The 18863-nt window shown below is 44.0% G+C and overlaps 1 protein-coding gene across 6 annotated transcripts in view; it reads left to right on the forward strand.

Moving 5' to 3' along the window:
* LOC132823137 (sialoadhesin-like) overlaps positions 1–18863 on the forward strand; it is a 79280-nt gene that overhangs the window by 30820 nt on the left and 29597 nt on the right. For 4 of the 6 annotated variants that reach the window (XM_060836688.1, XM_060836686.1, XM_060836687.1 and 1 more), the window contains 2 exons: positions 5365–5646; positions 18085–18366. In XM_060836688.1, coding sequence (XP_060692671.1) covers positions 5365–5646; positions 18085–18366 — 564 coding nt within the window. The remainder of the gene's footprint in view (positions 1–5364; positions 5647–18084; positions 18367–18863) is intronic. The other 2 variants (XM_060836691.1, XM_060836692.1) reach the window with 2 other exon arrangements.

Genomic DNA, 18863 nt, shown 5'->3' on the forward strand with positions numbered 1-18863 from the left:
TCCTTTCTCTGAACAGAAATCCAAAGGAAAGTCACCAATTCCAGCTGAGATCCACCCTTATTTATTATTTATGTCCCAGAATTTCCAGCCACCCTTGCATATGGGACAGGTGTCAGAGGATTGAATGGTTGGAAATGGTTCCTCCCATTTCAGAAGGAGGGCAGCTGCCAAATACAAGTCAGTCAGTTTGCAGGGATTTCTCAGAGATAATAATCCAGCAAAAAAAATGATAGACTAAGAAATGAATAAATGGCAATCAGCCTGGAATTTTTAATTGCAATCTTGCTTCATTGGGTTGAATGAGGTTGTTTATAAAATGCTGATGAAGTGCATTGATGTAATGTGATTGGATGAGCCAGTGTTGGGACCGGGGTGGACAAAGTTAAAAATCGCACAACACCAGGTTATAGTCCAACAGTCCTGTTTTCACTTTGATATAGTGTGATAAAGAAAAGAAGGAGAGCTAAAATAAATTACTCTTACTGTCCTCCTTTCTGTGACAGGAGTTGACTTTACAAACTTTACTCATTTACTTGCTTTTCCCGTTGAAGAATTGTTTGTGGTGCGCATCCCTACAACACAGGGAGTCTAATTTAACATGGAGTCATTGAATCATAGAGCTGTACAGCATGGAAATAGACCCTTCAGTCCAACCTGAGGATTGACAGCAAACTATTGAGGGTGAAAAAGATGCAAGGTTTATGTCTGCAACAAAACCCATGGAAATTGGTTTGCAACACATTCACACGTACACGCATTCAACAAAGAAAGGAAAGAGGAAGGAAAGAAGAGTTGTTACAATTATTTAAAATAAAGATATCAGAATTAGTTCATCTAAGTTAGAAAGCCCAGTAGGTCAGTGTCCAGTGATGGTCTTTCTGTTTTTTTCATTGGACCTGAGTTGAATTGTTGGCAAAAGTGTTATTGTTATAAACTGGAAATTAAGACACTGTGCAAGTGAAATATTTTCCTTTCAGAAATCAACATTTAAAAGATACAGGGATCACGATTTTTGTTAATTTTGGAGCTGTTTACTCTTACGCCCGAAACGTTGACTCTTGTTCCTCAGATACTGCCTGACCTACCTGCTTTCCCAATGCCATACTTTCCAACTCTGCTTAATCTTAAGATGTTTTGAGCTTGACTGAGCCCCAAATGTCAAAGCTGTGTAGTTAAAATCAATTCAAACAAACTAACACTTTCAGTCATGTAACTGCAGCCTTATGGGCTGATACATAATCAGTGACATGGTTTTAATGTTCCCACATGAGAAGCCATTGATGTATAGAAATAGCTAAGGTGATATCTACATTAATTTAAACACTGATGGGGTTTGATGGTCCTCTTTGTTTGGGATTGGCTGGGGTAGACATCACACCGATAAGCCATTTGTGTTGGACTAGTCATACAATACAAAGAGGGTCACATTCCCTGGATGGTTAGTTCATGTTTGTTGTCATGGTAATTGCAGGTTGGAGCTTTCCAGAAATTGTAGTCAACTGGCATCATGTGATCAGTGGCATCCATATTGTTGGCCTAGAAAGGGTGCATTTTTAAAGAAAAGTTAAGAGGGTATGGTTTTAATTAAATGATTTAGGATCACTCACTGCTTGCCTCCACGGCATGATATGTGTAAAACGGATTTGGTAAAAGTACTTTCCAAACATGAGACCTCGATTGAAAAGATAAACAAGGACAGATGAATGGTAACAAAAGCAGAAATTGCTGGGAAATCTCAGCAAGCCTGGCAGCAACTACAGAGAGAAATCAGAGTTAACTTTTGGATCCTCAGAACACAGATGAGCCGAAACACCGCCAACTGCAAGTTCCCCTCCATTTCGCACAGCAGCCTGCCCTGTCCCCTCACAGTCACTTTGCAAAAATCCTTGAACTTCTTGCTGTGTAGATGAACTCCAATTGTTGAAGAGACTCGATTGAGCCAATTAGGGATGGACAATTAATGCTACCCTGTGACCCTTATATGCCAACAGTGGTGACTCCTTTTGTGGTGTGGTGGCAGTGTCCCTACCTCTGCATCAGGAGACCCAGGTTTAAGTCCTATCAGCTCCAGAGGTAGGTAATAATATCGCTGATTTGAAAACAGGTTAAATTTAAAAAAGGGCCTTCTTACAATGCAGTGGTAGTGTCCCTCCCCCTAGACCAGAGAGACCTGTGTTCAAGTCCCACCTGCTCCAGCGGTGTGTAACAACATCACACAACAGGTAGATTAGATAAATATATATAACAACAATGGCATGAAGTGCTGTTTCTTAGACTGCACAGGGGTGTGCTTTTAATCTTTCATGGGATGATAGGATATCTGCTCCTTTGAAATACTTTAATGACTTTGATAAAGATAGACAGGGTGAGAGATAAATTGAACAAGGCAAAAGATTTTGGAGCTGTAGTCATAGAGTAACAGAGTCATAGAGATGTACAGCATGGAAACAGACCCTTCAGTCCAACTTGTCCATGCCCACCAGATATCCCGACCCAAACTAGTCCCACCTGCCAGCACCCGGCCTGTATCCCTCCAAACCCTTCCTGTTCATATACCCATCCAAATGCCTCTTAAATGTTGCAATGTACCAGCTTCCACCATATCTTCTGGCAGCTCTTTCCATACACGTACCACCCTCTGCTTGAAAATGTTGCCCCTTAGGTCTCTTTTATATCTTTCCCCTCTCACCCTAAACCTATGCCCTCTAGTTCTGGACTGCCCCACCCCAGAGAAAAGACTTTGTCTATTTATCCGATCCATGCCCCTCATAATTTTGTAAACCTCTATAAGGTCACCCCTTAGCCTCCGACGCTCTAGGGAAAACAGCCCCAGCCTGTTCAGCCTTTCCCTGTAGCTCAGATCCTCCAACCCTGGCAACATCCTGGTAAATACTTTCTGAACCCATTCAAGTTTCACAACATCTTTCCGATAGGAAGGAGAGCAGAATTGCACACAATATTCCAACATTGGCCTAACCAATGTCCTGTACAGCTGCAATATGACCTCCCAACTCCTGTACTCAATACTCTGACCAATAAAAGAAAACATATCAAACACCTTCATCACTATCCTATCTCCCTGCAACTCCACTTTCAAGGAGCTATGAAGCTGCACTCCAAGGTCTCTTTGTTCAGCAACACTCCCTAGGACCTTACCATTAAGTGTATAAGCCCTACTAAGATTTGCTTTCCCAAAATGCAGCACCTCACTTTTATCTGAATTAAACTCCATTTGCAATTTCTCAGCCCATTGGCCCATCTGGTCCAGATCCTGTTGTAATCTGAGGTAGCCCTCTTCGCTGTCCACTGCACCTCCAATTTTGGTGTCATCTACAAACTTACTAACTGCACCTCTTATGCTCGCATCCAAATCATTTATGTAAATTACAAAAAGTAAAGGGCCCAGCACCAATCCTTGTGGTACTCCACTGGTCACAGACCTCCAGTCTGAAAAACAACCTTTCACCACCACCACCCTCTGTCTTCTACCTTTGAGCCAGTTCTGTATCCAAATGGCTAGTTCTCCCGGTATTCCATGAGATCTAGCCTTGCTAATCAATCTCCCATGAGGAACCTTGCCAAACGCCTTACTGATCACATCTACTGCTCTGCCCTCATCAATCTTCTGTGTTTCTTCTTAAAAAAACTCAATAAAGTTTGTGACTCATGCTTTCCCACGCACAAAGCCATGTTGACTATCCCTAATCAGTCCTTGCCTTTCCAAATACATGTACATCCTGTCCCTCAGGATTCCTTCCAACAACTTGCCCACCATTGAGTTCAGGCTCACCAGTCTATAGTTCCCTGGTTTGTCTTTACTGACCTTTTCAACAGTGGCACCACATTTGCCAACCTCCAGTTTACAAATGTCTCAGCAAGAGCCCCAGCAATCACTTCTCCAGCTTCCCACAGAGTTTTCGGGTACACCTGATCAGTTCCTGGGGAGTTATCCACTTTAAACTGTTTCAAGACATCCGGCATTTCCTCCTCTCTAATCTGGACATTTTGCAAGATGTCACCATCTATTTCCCTACAGTCTATATCTTCCATGTCCTTTTCCACAGTAAATACTGATACAAAATATTCATTTAGTGTCTCCCCCATTTTCTGAGGCTCCACACAAAGGCTGCCTTGCTGATTTTTGAGGGGAAAGTGAGGACTGCAGATGCTGGAGATCAGAGCTGAAAATGTGTTGCTGGAAAAGCACAGCAGGTCAGGCAGCATCCAAGGAGCAGGAAAGTCGACGTTTCGGGCATGAGCCCTTCTTCAGGATTCCTGAAAAAGGGCACATGCCCGAAACGTCGACTCTCCTGCTCCTTGGATGCTGCCTGACCTGATGCGCTTTTCCAGCAACACATTTTCAGCTCTGATCTTTGAGGGGCCCTATTCTCTCCCTCGTTACCCTTTTGTCCTTAATATATTTCTAAAAACCCTTTGGACCAAAGTCCTTACACCAAAGAACATTGAGGTGAGATTTGAGAGAAATATTCAAGATCATGAAGGATTTGGTAGTGAACACAAAGATTGTGTTCCCCGAGGCAGAAAGATTGGTAAATAAAAAAATACGGATTTACAGGGTGGCATGGTGGCTGGGCGGCATGGTGATCGAGTCGGTGGCATTGGCTGCCTCACAGCACCAGAGACCCGGGTTCGATTCCCCCCTCAGTAACTGTCGATGTGGAGTTTGCACATTCTCCCCATGTCTGCGTGGGTTTCCTCCCACAGTCCAAAGATGTGCAGGTTGGGGTGATTCAGCCATGCTAAATTGTCCATAATGTCCAGGGATGTATGGGCTAGGTGCATTAGTCAGGGGTCCACACAGAGAAATGGATCGGTGTAGCTACTCTTTGGAGGGTCTTGCTGAGATATTTGTATCATCGATAGTCACAGGTGAGGTGCCGGAAGACTGGAGGTTTGCAAACGTACTCTGTAGGGAATCTAATCTAATCTAAAAAGAGCAGGAACAGGCAGACACTCCCACGTACACAGCAAGTTATTATGATCTGAAATGCCTGTAGAAGCAGGTTCACCAGAAAAGGTTCAAAAAATAACTCAACAAATGTTGTAGATGAGAAAGGATTGGTAGGTTTAACTGGAATGAGCAGTGCAGTGAGATTGGTTACACAGATCGTGCAGCACAGGCTTCATGGCTGTAGCTGAGCTACATCAACCTATAATTCTATCAACCGATATGTAAGATACAATTGAACATCCTAATTCCAACATAAATAGGTAAAGGTTGACCCACTTCCTGTGGGGATTATGAAATATGGCAGACAACATGTAACTTAGTAATGGCCAATTCTATTTGTGCTGTTCTTCATAATATCTGTTATAAGTCCACAAATTATCTTTCACTTTCAGATGCACCCAAAAATGTAACAATCCGAGGAGATAAAGGATCAGAATTAACAATCAGAGAAGGTAATCAGCTCTCCTTGATGTGCACCAGTGACAGTAATCCTGAAGCTATGTACAGCTGGCATAAGAGGGAGGAAGAAAGTGGTGAGATAAGACTTATTAATGGCTCAAAAGGAACTCTATCCTTCCAGAGTATTACAAGCAGCCACTCTGGGTTCTACAGTTGTACAGCAGCAAATCATGTTGGAAGTAACACGTCAAAAACTTTGGAAATTCAAGTCCAATGTGAGTAACAATGTGTTTTTTTCAAAACATTGTTTTGATTGAGTTTGTTCTGTGATTACCTTATTGCCCCTGAGAGATGTTCACCCTCTCCTTTCTCAAACCTTGTCTACACTCCCCCCTCCCTCCCCCCAGCCCCCCAATTCATCTTTTCCCACCCTGCCCCATGGGCTTTGATCATTGAATCAGAAGATGAAAGACAAAGGTGGGGGAGGGATGTAGTGATTGAAACCAGGTCAGCCAGGTGACCACACAGAATGTGAGTTCCCTGATTGGGAATGTTAACCTGGTCCAATCAGGGAGCCCTGGCTGACAAATAGAAACAGGAGTGTCAGAGGTTCTGTTCACTCTGAGAGCTGGCTCTGAGGGAGCTGGACAGTGTCAAGGACTCTCAAGTGTAAATACAGGGTGACTTGGTGTTGGGATACTGGCCTCTGTGGAGTTTTTGCAGTGGCGATGAGAGAGAAAATGATACGCTGCTGAAGATGATTGCTCGCAACAGTCGTCTCTGAGTTGGAATAGGCATTTCTGGCATCACATTGTTATTTGGGAAGCTTGACTTGTTCCATCCTGCTCTCGAAGTATGTGGAAAGAATGTGTTCTTTTTATTCCAGGCAAATCACATTGGGGCAGATGAAAAACAATGAGTAATTCTCCTGACAGCTTGTGGACCCGCAGCCTTTTCAGTTTTTAGGAGCCTTACTTTCCCTGAGGCACCAGACACTAAAACCTTTCAAGAGTTGATAGATTTAGCTAAGGAATATTATGACCCCAAACCTCCTCTAATTCGGTCATGTTATCAGTTTTATTCGGCTGTTTGAGAACTGGGGGAATTGTATCGCGATTTTTGATGAGGCTAAGACGACTGGCAGAGCCTTGTGAATTTGGTTTAACACTTTGTGAGACACCGAGAGACCGTTTGGTTTATGGAATTAATTATATAATTATTAACTGAAGCCCAACTGGACATCAGACAGGCACTACAATGGTCTTTATCATTGGAAAATGCAGCAAGTGGAGTGTATGTGTTACAGGGTATGTCGGTGGAAGTGGTCACCCTCACCAGTCTGACTGAGCTTGGGGAACACCTCCTGAGTGAAGGCAGTTGTACAGTCTCCCTCACGACTTATCTTGAACAGAGGGACTCGAGATCAGCCCACAGCAACACCCCAAAACAAAGCCAAGGTTCAGCCAAATGGATAAAATTTGCTTCAGAATCTGGGCGGGCAAACCATATTTGCTCCAGAATGCAGACTTGAGACAGCAAAAGAATCCAACTCGACCTGAATGGAATAAGGGAACTCACAGGCCAGTATACAGGAGAGTGCACACCCTGGAAAGTACATCTACACAAGGTTTGGAACAGTTAAACTGCTCAGCAACATCCAAACCAGAACCAATCAAAATAAACATCTGGTTAAATGGTCCCCAGTACTAATGGAGATTGTATCAGTGATCACAAAACCAATCTTGAACAAAATTTGCTCTGGGCTCCAATTCTTACATTTGCACAGGACCTCAGCCAGACTGTGGACCTTTACTGAGGAACCTCAACAGACTCGGGGTACACCTTCGGTTCCGGTCTCTTGTGAGAAGCAGCTGGTTTAGATCGAACTGATTACACTAAAAGTTCAGCCCAATCCTGATGGGGTGAAATTGATTGAGAAAGATTCATCTTGATTGACTCAACATGTTTTGATTAGAAAATGGCTGCCTGAGTGAAGTCCTAAATAAATATCTGGAAGATTTTCAGGAGGGTATAGGAACTATCAAAGGAGTCAAGGCCAACTTGCACGTTGACCAGGAGCAATCCCGTGATCCTCCAAGTCCCACCCAGTGCCATTTGCCTTCGGGGCAAAAGGAGAGACAGATGTCAGGAGGCTGGAATGTGAAGGAATCATCAAACCAGTCCAGTTTGAGGATTGGACAGCACCAGTCCCACTGATTGCGAAGCCTGATGGGTCAGTTTGACTTGGAAGGGATTTTAAAGCAAATATTAAATCATTTCTCACAGCTGGATCAATGCCCAATTTCTCACATAGAGGAGTTACACACATTGGGGTTGGCTGGGGGGGTGTCAGTGAGACAGGGGGTCATGGGTACTGTCCTTCCTGAAGCTAGGCGTGAGCTGGGTGTATGTGCAGTTGCGGTTAGATGAGGATTCCCAGAAGTGTGTTACAATTAATTCCCAGGAGGGTTTGTACCAACGCACAAGGCGGCCATTTGTGTATCACCCGCCTGTGCCCTTTTCCAGTGGTTCATGGAGAACATTTTAGAAGGGCTCACCCATTTACCCAGATGACCTGCCAATAACAGGGAAGACCAACAAAGAGCACGTGGAGAACTGAACATTCTGGTTAGATGTTTCTCCAAGGTGGGCTTAAGGATTAGAAGGGAACAATGAGTGCTCCAGGCACTGGAAGTGATCTACGTGGGCTACAGAGTCGATGAGATCAGGTTACACCCGTTGGAAGATAAAGTGAGGACGATGGAAGGTGTCCTGGCTCCCACTGCTGTAACGCAGCTGAGGCCTATCCTTGGATTGATGAATTATTATGGAAAATACATTGTGTAGCCTTGCCTCCATCCTGACACCCTTACACTTCCGATTGAAAAAGGGTCAGCCTTAGAAATGTTCTCGTGGCCAAGACATAGCCTTTAGGGAAGTGAAAAAGCAGGGATCATTGTCTAAGGTGGTGGTTCTTTATGATCCCAAGCGAGATGCCGTGCTGACATGCGATCCTCCCTTCACCTCACCTCACAGATGGCCCAACAGAGAGGAACGCCCAATAGTGCATCTTCCAGGACTTTGGTTGATGCAGAGTTCAAATGTGCCCAGGTAGAGAAGGAAGGGCTGGCTGTGAGAAAGTTCCATCAGTAACTTGATGAACGTATGTTTGTAATAGTAACTGAGCACAAATCCCTGCCAGGGCAACACCAAGAGAACAAGGCAGTACCACCCATAGCTTCAGGTCAAATTCAGCAGTGGCTCTCATTCTAAGTGTGTACAATTACCGTTTGGAATATTGTCTAGTATTCAAGACCAAGTGGCAAATGCGGAAGCCTTTAGCTGCCTTCTGCTGGTGGATACATCTTTGGTGATCCCTCCCCTGGAAGAGTCCGTTAAACTTCCCTGTGCCTAGAGTGATAACAAGGACAGAAACTGACTTTCAGAAGCTCCCTCACATTCATAGGGATGGCTGGGCAAACCCTGGACTCGGAAATACATTGACTATGCCAGCACTTCTATGGGCTCAATGTTCTGAGTCATTGTGGATGCCCACTCACTGTGGTTGGAAGTGCACAGAGTGCATTCATCAAACTCTAGGTTGGTGATTAAAAAAATGCTGTGAGTATCTTTTGCAATACGTATGGTCCCAAAAGTGATGGACAATGGGCCAGCATTTACCAGCAAGGAAGTTGAGTATTTTCTAAAGTCGAATGGTACCTGATATGTAAAGACAGCTCCATACCATCCATCATCCAATGAGCTGTCAAAAAGAGTGGTCCTAACTTTGAAGGCAGGCTTAAAGAAACAGCCGACAGCTTCACTAGAAACGGCAGCACAGCGACTCAAAGGTTAGTACTGCTGCCTTTCCACATCAAGGACCTGGGTTCGATTCCAGCCTCAGGCGACTGTCTGTGTGGTATTTTTACATTCTCACCGTGTCTGCGTGGGTTTCCTCCAGGTGCTCTGGTTTCCTCCCAAAATCCAAAGATGTGCAGGTTTGGGTGGCTTGGCCATGCTAAATTGCCAATAGTATTTGGTGCATTAGTCAGGGGTAAATAAAGGATAGGGGAATGGGTCTGAACGTGTTACTATTCAGAGGGTCAGTGTGGACTTGTAGGGCTGAAGGGCCTATTTCCCCACTGTAGGGATTCTAATCAAGCTGCCCAGGTTCCTATTTGATTATTGGACCATGCAACTACAAACATAGCTCTAGCAGAGTTACCAATGGGGAGGAGAGAGAGGTTAAATCTGATTTTCCCAGACCTGGAGAGGAGGGCAAAATAGCATCAGGAATGTCAACGTCGGACACAAGATTCCTCTAAGCTTGAGAGAGGCAGTTTACTTCAGGGGATGACGTTTGGTGCTGAACCCGTGGAAATGGCCCTGCATAGAGAAGAGGGTGGTCAGCATGAGGTCAGGTCCCGTGACACATCAAGTTCAGGTCGGTAAGGTGGGCCTGAATAAACATATGGACCAGGTGAAAGCTGTAAACTCACAAACAGGGCAGGAGAAAACATTCCCAGTCCCTCAGAACAGCCAGAAAGGTTGTCAGAACTCATGCATTTCACCATTTGTCCAAAGATACCTCGACGTCTGAGATAGACACGGCAGTTGTCTCAGTCTCAATGCTTTTACCACCTGAAGCAGAGGATGAATTTCTTCCAAAATTCTCTGGGCACAAGAGAAAAGCCACAGTCTGGTACACATTGCCCATATCTGAGGCAGAGCGACAGGAACCCCCGGACCCAGTGTGAAAATGCTCCAAGTGAGTCTAGAGGGAGAGAGGACAGTGATTGTAACGAGATCAGCCAGGTGGACCTCATAGAATATGAGATCCCTGACTGGGACTGTTACCCTGGTCCAATCAGGGAACCCTGGCTGACAGACATGAGCAGGAATGCAAGAGGTTCTGTTCACTCTGAGAACTGTCTCTAAGGAAGATAGACGAGCACCAAGTACTGTGCACCTGTAAATAAAGGGTGACATGGTGACAGGATACTGGCCCCTGTGGAGTTGAAGAGAATCGGAAAAAGAGAGAGAAAGAACATATGGTGTGGTAAGTCTTGATGTAACATCAATAATCTGTATTAGCTGTCATAAAAAAGACAATTCATTTGCAATATTCACATACTTCTAATAGTATAATCATTAATGCAGAAAAATGAATTGGAGGTGTACTGAGGATTGTAAGGTATTACTGATGTGATCAGTTGTAACATTGAATGTATTTATACACGAGACAAGAGAGAGGAAAACACCTGTGTTGCCTTGGTGCACAGACCCAGAAAGGGCAGTGTTTCTCTAAAACAGTTAGGTGATATCACAACGTGTTATTCCATTATAAAGGTCTTTATCTTACCTTCAGTAATTGCAGTGCATTGGAGTCAATGCAGTGTGTTCTCCATCAGTCTGCTATGTGCAGTGCACCTGGAGTTTGCATCTTCTCCCCGTGACTGCGTGGATTTCCTCCGGGTGCTCCGGTTTCCTCCCACAGTCCAAAGATGTACAGGTTAGGTGGATCAGCCAAGTTTTTATTTATTTATTCATTTGTAAGATGTGGGCAGTGCTGGCTGGGCCAGCATTTATTGCCCATCCCTAGTTGCCCCTTGAGAAGGAAGTGAGTTGCCTTCTTGAACCGCTGCAGTCCACCTGCTGTGGGTTGACCCACAATACTGATAGGGAGGGAATTCTAGGATTTTGACCCAGTGACAGTGAAGGAGCAGCAATATATTTCCAAGCCAGGATGGTGAGTGGCTTGGAGGGGAACTTGAAGATGGTGGTATTCCCATATGTGCCCTTGTCCTTCTAGATGGAAGGAGTTGTGGGTCTGGAAGGTTCTGTCTGAGGGTCATTGGTGGTTTTCTGCAGTGCATCTTGGAGACAGTACACACTGCTGCTACTGAGTATCGGTGATAGAGGGAGTGGATACTTGTGGATGCAGTCCCAATCCAGCAGGCTGCTTTGTCCTAGATGGTGTCAAGCTTCTTGAATGTTTTTGGAGCTGCAGTCATCTAGGCAAGTGGGGAGTATTCCATCACACTCCTGACTTGAGCTTTGTAGATGGTGGTCAGTCTTTGAGGAGTCAGGGAGCGAGTTTCTCTAAACTCTACCCATAGTGTCCAGGATATGCAGGGTCAGTGGATTAGCCATGGGAAACGCAGGGTCACAGGGTTGAAGGGCGCATCTGAGTGGGAAGCTATTTGGAGGATTGGTGTGGACTCGATGGACCAAATAGCCTGCTTCCACACTGTAGGATCTAATAATTCCCACCAACTCCCTCATAAATCCGGGTAGTCGATGCACACTGTATTTGGAACTAGGGGGCATAGCCTCAAAATAAGGGGGAGCAGATTGAGGACTGATTTGTGGAGGAATTTCTTCACCCATAGGGTTGTGAATCTGTGGAATTCCCTGTGCAGTGAATCAGTTGAGGCTACCTCATTGAATGTTTTAAGGCAAAGATAGATAGATATTTGAACAGTAAAGGAATTAAGGGTTCTGGTGAGGGGATGGATAAGTGGAGCTGAGGCCATGAAAAGATCAGCCATGATCTTCTTGAATGGCGGAGGCAGGTTCGAAGGGGCTAGGCCTGCTCCAATTTCTTGTTCTTATGGCTCACAAACTTGGGTGGAAGCAAGATCCTGTGAGTTGCCCATTGTGTAAAAGCTATAGCCGCTCCCAGGCACAGATTCAGCATTGATGGTCACAAATCACTTGCACATTTATTGAGTGGAAGGCTTTTCTGTTTATAAACTCTGTAGGTTGTTGATGGAGCAACAATACTACCCAATCCTTCAGAGCACAAGTCCTCCAGCAGCAGATTGCAAAGTTCAGTGAAGGTGGGATGGGGCAGCCTTAATGTCTGATGTATTATGTTTCAGACAGTGATAGACCATGGAGCTCATCATTCGATTTTTTTTTGGCACTTCTCCTGTGTGGCAGCTCTTGGATGTTGTGCAAAGTAGAGACAAGATTAGAGTGGTGCTGGAAAAGCAGAGTATGTCAGGCAGAATCAGAGGTGCGGGAAAATCAACGTTTTGGATAAAAGCTCTTCATCGGGAATGAACTCATTCATGATGAAGGGTTTTTGCCCAAAACGTCGATTTTCCTGCTCCTCGGTTGCTGCCTGACCTGCTGTGCTTTTCCAGCACCACTCTAATCTTGACTGTAATCTCAGCATTTGCATTACCCACTTTCACTTGGCAAAGTAGTACAGAGGAACCTCAATTATCTGGCATTCAATTAACCTAGCGAAATACTCCCTGCCTGTGTGCTTCAGATAATTGAGTTGCCTCTGCAATCATTGGCTGCTTCTACATTGTCTGAAAATTAACAATGACTCCAGTGACAGTGTTCCCTGTGTGAAAGTTCTGAGCAGATAATCCATCAGGAAGGTCAGAAGGATAGCTCAGCCTCATTGAAGGTGTTCCTGTGTCCTCAAATCCATCATAGTAAAGCCTCATGCTATGCCGTCACACGGTGCAATGTGGAGTCAGGAACCCTGACTAATGTGAATGGATCCGGTTACAAAGCCAGAGTGACAATACCACACTGTGAGTGGAGTTCTGTCAGTAAGCCATCACAAAACTAACCCATTCCTGCAACACATAAAACAACTTCTCTCCCACATCACAGCTGATGTTCTCACACGTTTACATTTCAATGTGAGAAATTGGCAGCTGCAAAGTACTCACTTTAAGAACTAACAATGGAATGTGGTTATGAAATGGAAACTTCATGCCAAACTGTTAAGTTCCTTATTTAGTGACAATTCGGTGGGAAATGTAACACTCTATGATTGCTTAAGGCAGTAATTTTCGGTCTGCATTCTTGGAAGGCAAATGGCATGTTGAGAAAGTGCAAATTAAAGGTATTACAAAATCAATGGGAGCAATGATTATTGCAATTGTCCCCAGCAAGGCCTCAAAATGAAAGATAATTGCTCCATTCTCAAAGAAAAGAATTGTAACGTATTCCATTCCTTTATCAGTTGACTCTTGACCTGACGAGGCAAGGTTTCAACTTTGTGTTAATGTGAGAGAGTCACTTGCAGGCTTTCCTTGTGATCCATGGATCACCCCCACCTCAGTCCTCACACTCCCTTTCCTGTTCTTGTCACTGTGACACAGATGATCTTTCAAACTTCAACCCACGTCGCTAATTTTTACTCGGTCTCTTTATATAACAATTGATATGTTCACTTTAGCCCCAGAGCCCATGACATTGGGAGGTCCCCAAGCCCTCGGTGCACATACTGCCTTTCTATGTCAAGGTCAAAAATGCTGAGATGTATTTTCACAATTCCATTCCAAAGCTCCCAATTTCCTCCTCAGCCATTCCCTTTGTTTGCTCCTTATCACAGTAACAACAGTCTCAGTTATTATGGTCCCAGTTAGTGTTAGTACTGGACAAGACAGATGCTAGAGTGAGACCTGGCTTGACAGGCCATTAAAAATATCGTGCGATTTGGTAAAGGTGATGTTGTGAAACTTGAAAGGGATCAGAAAAAAGTTACAAGGATGTTGCCAGGATTGGTGCGTTTGAGCCAAAGGGAGAGGCTGAATAGGCTGGAACTGTTTTCCCTGGAGCCTTGGAGGAGGGGGGTGGCCTTATAGAGGTTTATAAAATCATGAGAAGCATAGAAAGAGTCAATACCCAAGGTCTTTTCCACAAGGTAGGAGAGTCCAAAACTAGATGGTGTAGGTTTAAGGTGAGCAGGAAAACATTGAAAAGGGACCTAAGGGGTTACTTTTCCATGCAAACGATGGTACGTGTATGGAATGAGCTGCCAGAGGAAGTGGTGGAGGCTGGTACAATTACAACATTTAAAAGGTATCTGGATGTGTACACGGTCAGGAAGGGTTTAGAGTGATGTGGGCCAAATGCTGGCAAATGGGACTAGATTGGGTTGGGATATCTGGTTGGCAGGGACAAGTTGGAGTGAAGTGTCCCTTTTCATGATATACAACTCTATGACTACAATGGTCAGTCACTGATTATATTCATAAGAGGCTGCCAACATACTTTTAAGAAAAGTGTATAAGGGTTTATTACATGAGAGAGGAACTAAACCTATGTTACACGATGCACGAACTATTGGGAGCAGTTTGAATCCACACACCAGTAAGATGATCTTCAGCCACAGCCTCAGAGATACTCAAAGCTCTGTGACTGGACACTCCCATCTCCAATTAAAAGCTCGTTCTTTAGTTGGCATGACAACAATCTTGTTCCCTTTCAGCTGAGTTCTGTAATCTCTGAATGCTACTTTCTCTTCCTGAAACTTGGAAAACAAAAACTGCTAAAACTGCCAATTTATTGCATAATATTAGTTTCTTTCCTTAATCTTCTTTTTCATAGCCTTCAGATCTGTACGGTTTATGAATCTGACTTCCTTTGAGTTATTCCAACGTAACTCTACCTGTCTTCAAGTAAGGGAACGAGACTTGTGCACAGATCTCAAGGTGTGGTCTCTCTAATGCCTTGTGCTATTACAATAGCTCTTCTCTACTTTTATCCTCTATCCTTCCAGCAATAAATACCAAAGTTTGCCTTCCTGATTAGTCTCAAGTGTCTGCTGAAGTGATGAAGAGCTGAATGGTGTCTAAGTTGGCCTGAAAGCAGCCTTGAAGATGGGCTGAGGCTGGTGGTTTGCAAATGCTGATTTGTATTGATGAGGATTGTTGTTATGTGATTTTTAACTTTGGTCTTGTGTGACAGAGAAAAGAGAGAGAGCTCAAATAAATTACTATTACTGTCCTCCTTTCTGTGGCAGGAATTGACTTTATAAACTTGACTTGCTTATTTCCTTTTCCTGTTGAAGAATTGTTTGTGGTGGGTATCCCTACAACACGGGGGAGTCTAATTTAATCATTGAATCATAGAGCTGTACAGCACGGAAATAGACCCTTCAGTCCGACCTGAGGATTGACAGCAAACTATTGATGGTGAAAATGATGCAAGGTTTATGTCTGCAAGAAAACCCAAGGAAATTGGTTCTCAACACATTCACATGTACACACATTCAACAAAGAAAGGAAAGGGGAAGGAAAGAAGATTTGTTACAAATTATTTAGAGTAACGCTATCAGAACTAGTTCAACTGAGTCAGAAAGCCCAAAATGTCAGTGTTGGTCTTTCTGTCTTTTTCATTGGAACTGAGACATAGTTGAATTGTTGGTAACAGAGTTATCATGGTAAACTGGAAATTAATCAACTGTGCAATCAAAACATAGTTTTCTTTTCAGAAACCAAACTTTAAGGAACACTGGGATCAAGAATTTCTGTTAATTCTGGACCTGCTTACTCTTATGCCTGAAACATTGACCCCTCACCCCCTTGCTCCTCGGATGCTGCCTGACCTACTGTGCTTTCCCAACACCACACTTTTCAACTCTGCTTAATCTTGCGATGTTTCGAGTTTGACTGAGCCCCAAAAGTCAAAGCTGTGTAGTTAAAAGCAATTCAACCCAACCAATACTTTCAGCCACGTGGCTGAAGCTTAATGAGGAGATACATAATCAGTGAGATGGTTTTAATGTTCCCTCACGAGGAACCACCGATTTACAGAAATAGCTGTGGTGATATCTACATTAATGTAAACACTGATGGGGTTTGATGGTCCCCTTTGTTCAGAATTAGCTGGGGTAGACATCAGATCTACAAGCCATTTGTGTTGGACTAGTCATACAATACAAAGAGGGTCACATTCCCTGGATGGTTAGTTCATGTTTGTTGTCATGGTAATTGCAGGTCGGAGCTTTCCAGAAATTGTAGTCAACTGGCATCATGTGATCAGTGGCATCCATATTGTTGGCCTAGAAAGGGTGCATTTTTAAAGAAAATTTAAGAGGGTATGGTTTTAATTAAATGATTTCGGATCACTTACTGCCTGCCTCCACGCCATGACATGTGTAAAACGGATTTGGTAAAAGTGTTTTTCAAACATGAGACCTCGATTGAAAAGATAAACAAGGGCGGATGAACAGAAACAAAAACAGAAATGGCTGGAAAATCTCAGCAAGCCTGGCAGCATCTACGGAGAGAAATCAGAGTTAACTTTTGGATCCTCAGAACACAGATGAGCTGAAACACTGCCAACCGCAAGTTCCCCTCCATTTCGCACAGCAGCCTGCCCTGTCTCCTCACAGTCACTTTGCAAAAATCCTTGAACTTCTTGCTGTGTAATGAGCTCCAATTGTTGAAGAGACTCAATTGAGCCAATTAAGGATAGACAATTAATGCTACCCTGTGACCTTTAAACGCCAACAGTGGTGACTCCTTTTGTGGTGTGATGGCAGTGTCCCTACCTCTGCATCAGGAGCCCCAGGTTAAGTCCTATCGGCTCCAGAAGTGTGTAATAGTATCGCTGATTTGGAAAACAAGCTCAATAAAAAAAGGGGCCTTCTTCCAGTTCAGTGGGAGTGTCCCTCCCCCTAGACCAGAGAGACCTGTGTTCAAGTCCCACCTGCTCCAGCGGTGTGTAACAACATCACTGAATGGGTAGATTATATAAATATATACAATAACTGTGGCATGAAGTGCTGTTTCTCAGACTGCACAGGGGTGTGCATTTAATCTTTCATGGGATGATAGGATATCTGCTCCTTTGAAATACTTTAATGACCTCGATAAAGATAGACAGGGTTAGAGATAAACGTATTTATGGAACAAAGCAAGAGATGTTGCAGCTGTAATCCTTAGACCAAAGAACATTGAGGCGAGATTTCAGAGAAATATTCAAGATCATGAAGGATTTGGTAGAACGAACACAAAGATTGTGTTCCCCGAGGTAGAAGGATTGGTAAATAAAAAAATACGGATTTACAGGATGGTATGGTGGCTGGCGGCATGTTGATTGAGTGGGTGGCATTGCGGCCTCACAGCACCAGGGACCCAGATTTGATTCCTGCCTCAGTGACAGGGATCGAGTCCCACCTCAGGCGCCTGTCCGAATGGAGTTTGCACATTCTTCTCATGTCTGTACAGGGATCCTCCAGGTGCTCCGGATTCCTCCCACAATCCAAGATTATGCAGGTTAGGGTGAATTGGCCATGCTAAATTGCCCATAGTGGCCAGGGATGTGTGGGTTAGGTGCATTTGTCAGGGGTAAATGCAGGGAAATAGGTCTGGGTGGGCTACTCTTCAGAGGGTTGCTGTGGACTTGTTGGGCCAAATGGCCGGTTTCCACACTGTAGGGCATCTAATCTAATCTAAAAAGAGCAGGAACAGGCAGACACTCCCATGTACACAGCAAGTTATTATGATCTGAAATGCCTGGAGTAGCAGGTTCATCAGAAAAGGTTCAAAAAATAACTCAACAAATGTTGGGGAAGGTAGCGTCACTCCGAAAGCTAGTGTGCTTCCAATTAAACCTGTTGGACTATAACCTGGTGTGTGAGTTTTAACTTTGTAGATGAGAAAAGATTAGTAGGTTTAACTGGAATGAGCAGTGCAGTGAGATAGGTTACACAGATCGTGCAGCACAGGCTTCATGGCTGTAGCTGAGCTACATCAATCTCAAATTCTATCAACCGATATGTAAGATACAATTGAACATCCTAATTCTGACATAAACAGGTAAAGGTTGACCCACTTCCTGTGGGGATTATGAAATATGGCAGACAACATGTGACTTAGTAATGGCCAATTCTATTTGTGCTGTTCTCCATAATATCTGTTATAAGTCCACAAATTATCTTTCACTTTTAGATGCACCCAAAAATGTAACAATCCGAGTAGATAAAGGATCAGAATTAACAATCAGAGAAGGTAATAAGCTCTCCTTGATGTGCACCAGTGACAGTAATCCTGAAGCTATGTACAGCTGGCATAAGAGGGAGGAAGAAAGTGGTGAGACAAGACTTATTAATGGCTCAAAAGGAACTCTATCCTTCCAGAGTATTACAAGCAGCCACTCTGGGTTCTACAGTTGTACAGCAGCAAATCATGTTGGAAGTAGCACGTCAAAAACTTTGGAAATTCAAGTCCAATGTGAGCAATTATGTGTTTTTTTCAAAATATTATTTTGATTGAGTTTGTTTTGTGATTACTTCATTGCCCCTGGGAGACATTCACCCTCTCCTTTCTCAAACCTTGTCTACACTCCCTCCCCCCTCCCCCCAGCCTCCCAATTCATCTTTTCCCACCCTGCCCCATGGGCTTTGATCATTGAATCAGAGGAAGAAAGACAATAGGTGGGGGAGGGATGTAGTGATTGAAACAAGGTCAGCCAGGTGACCTCACAGAATGAGTTCCCTGATTGAGGCTGTTAACCTGGTCCAATCAGGGAGCCCTGGCTGACAGATAGAAACAGGAGTGTCAGAGGTTCTGTTCACTCTGAGAGCTGGCTCTGAGGGAGCTGGACAGTGTCAAGGACTCTCCCAGTGTAAACACGGGGTAACTTGGTGATGGGATACCGGCCTCTGTGGAGTTACTTCAGTGGCTAAAAAAAATTGATGAGGAAGATTGCTCGCAACAGACATCTCTGA

This window comes from Hemiscyllium ocellatum, chromosome 16 (assembly GCF_020745735.1).
Source record: "Hemiscyllium ocellatum isolate sHemOce1 chromosome 16, sHemOce1.pat.X.cur, whole genome shotgun sequence".
Classification (NCBI taxonomy): Eukaryota; Metazoa; Chordata; class Chondrichthyes; order Orectolobiformes; family Hemiscylliidae; genus Hemiscyllium; species Hemiscyllium ocellatum.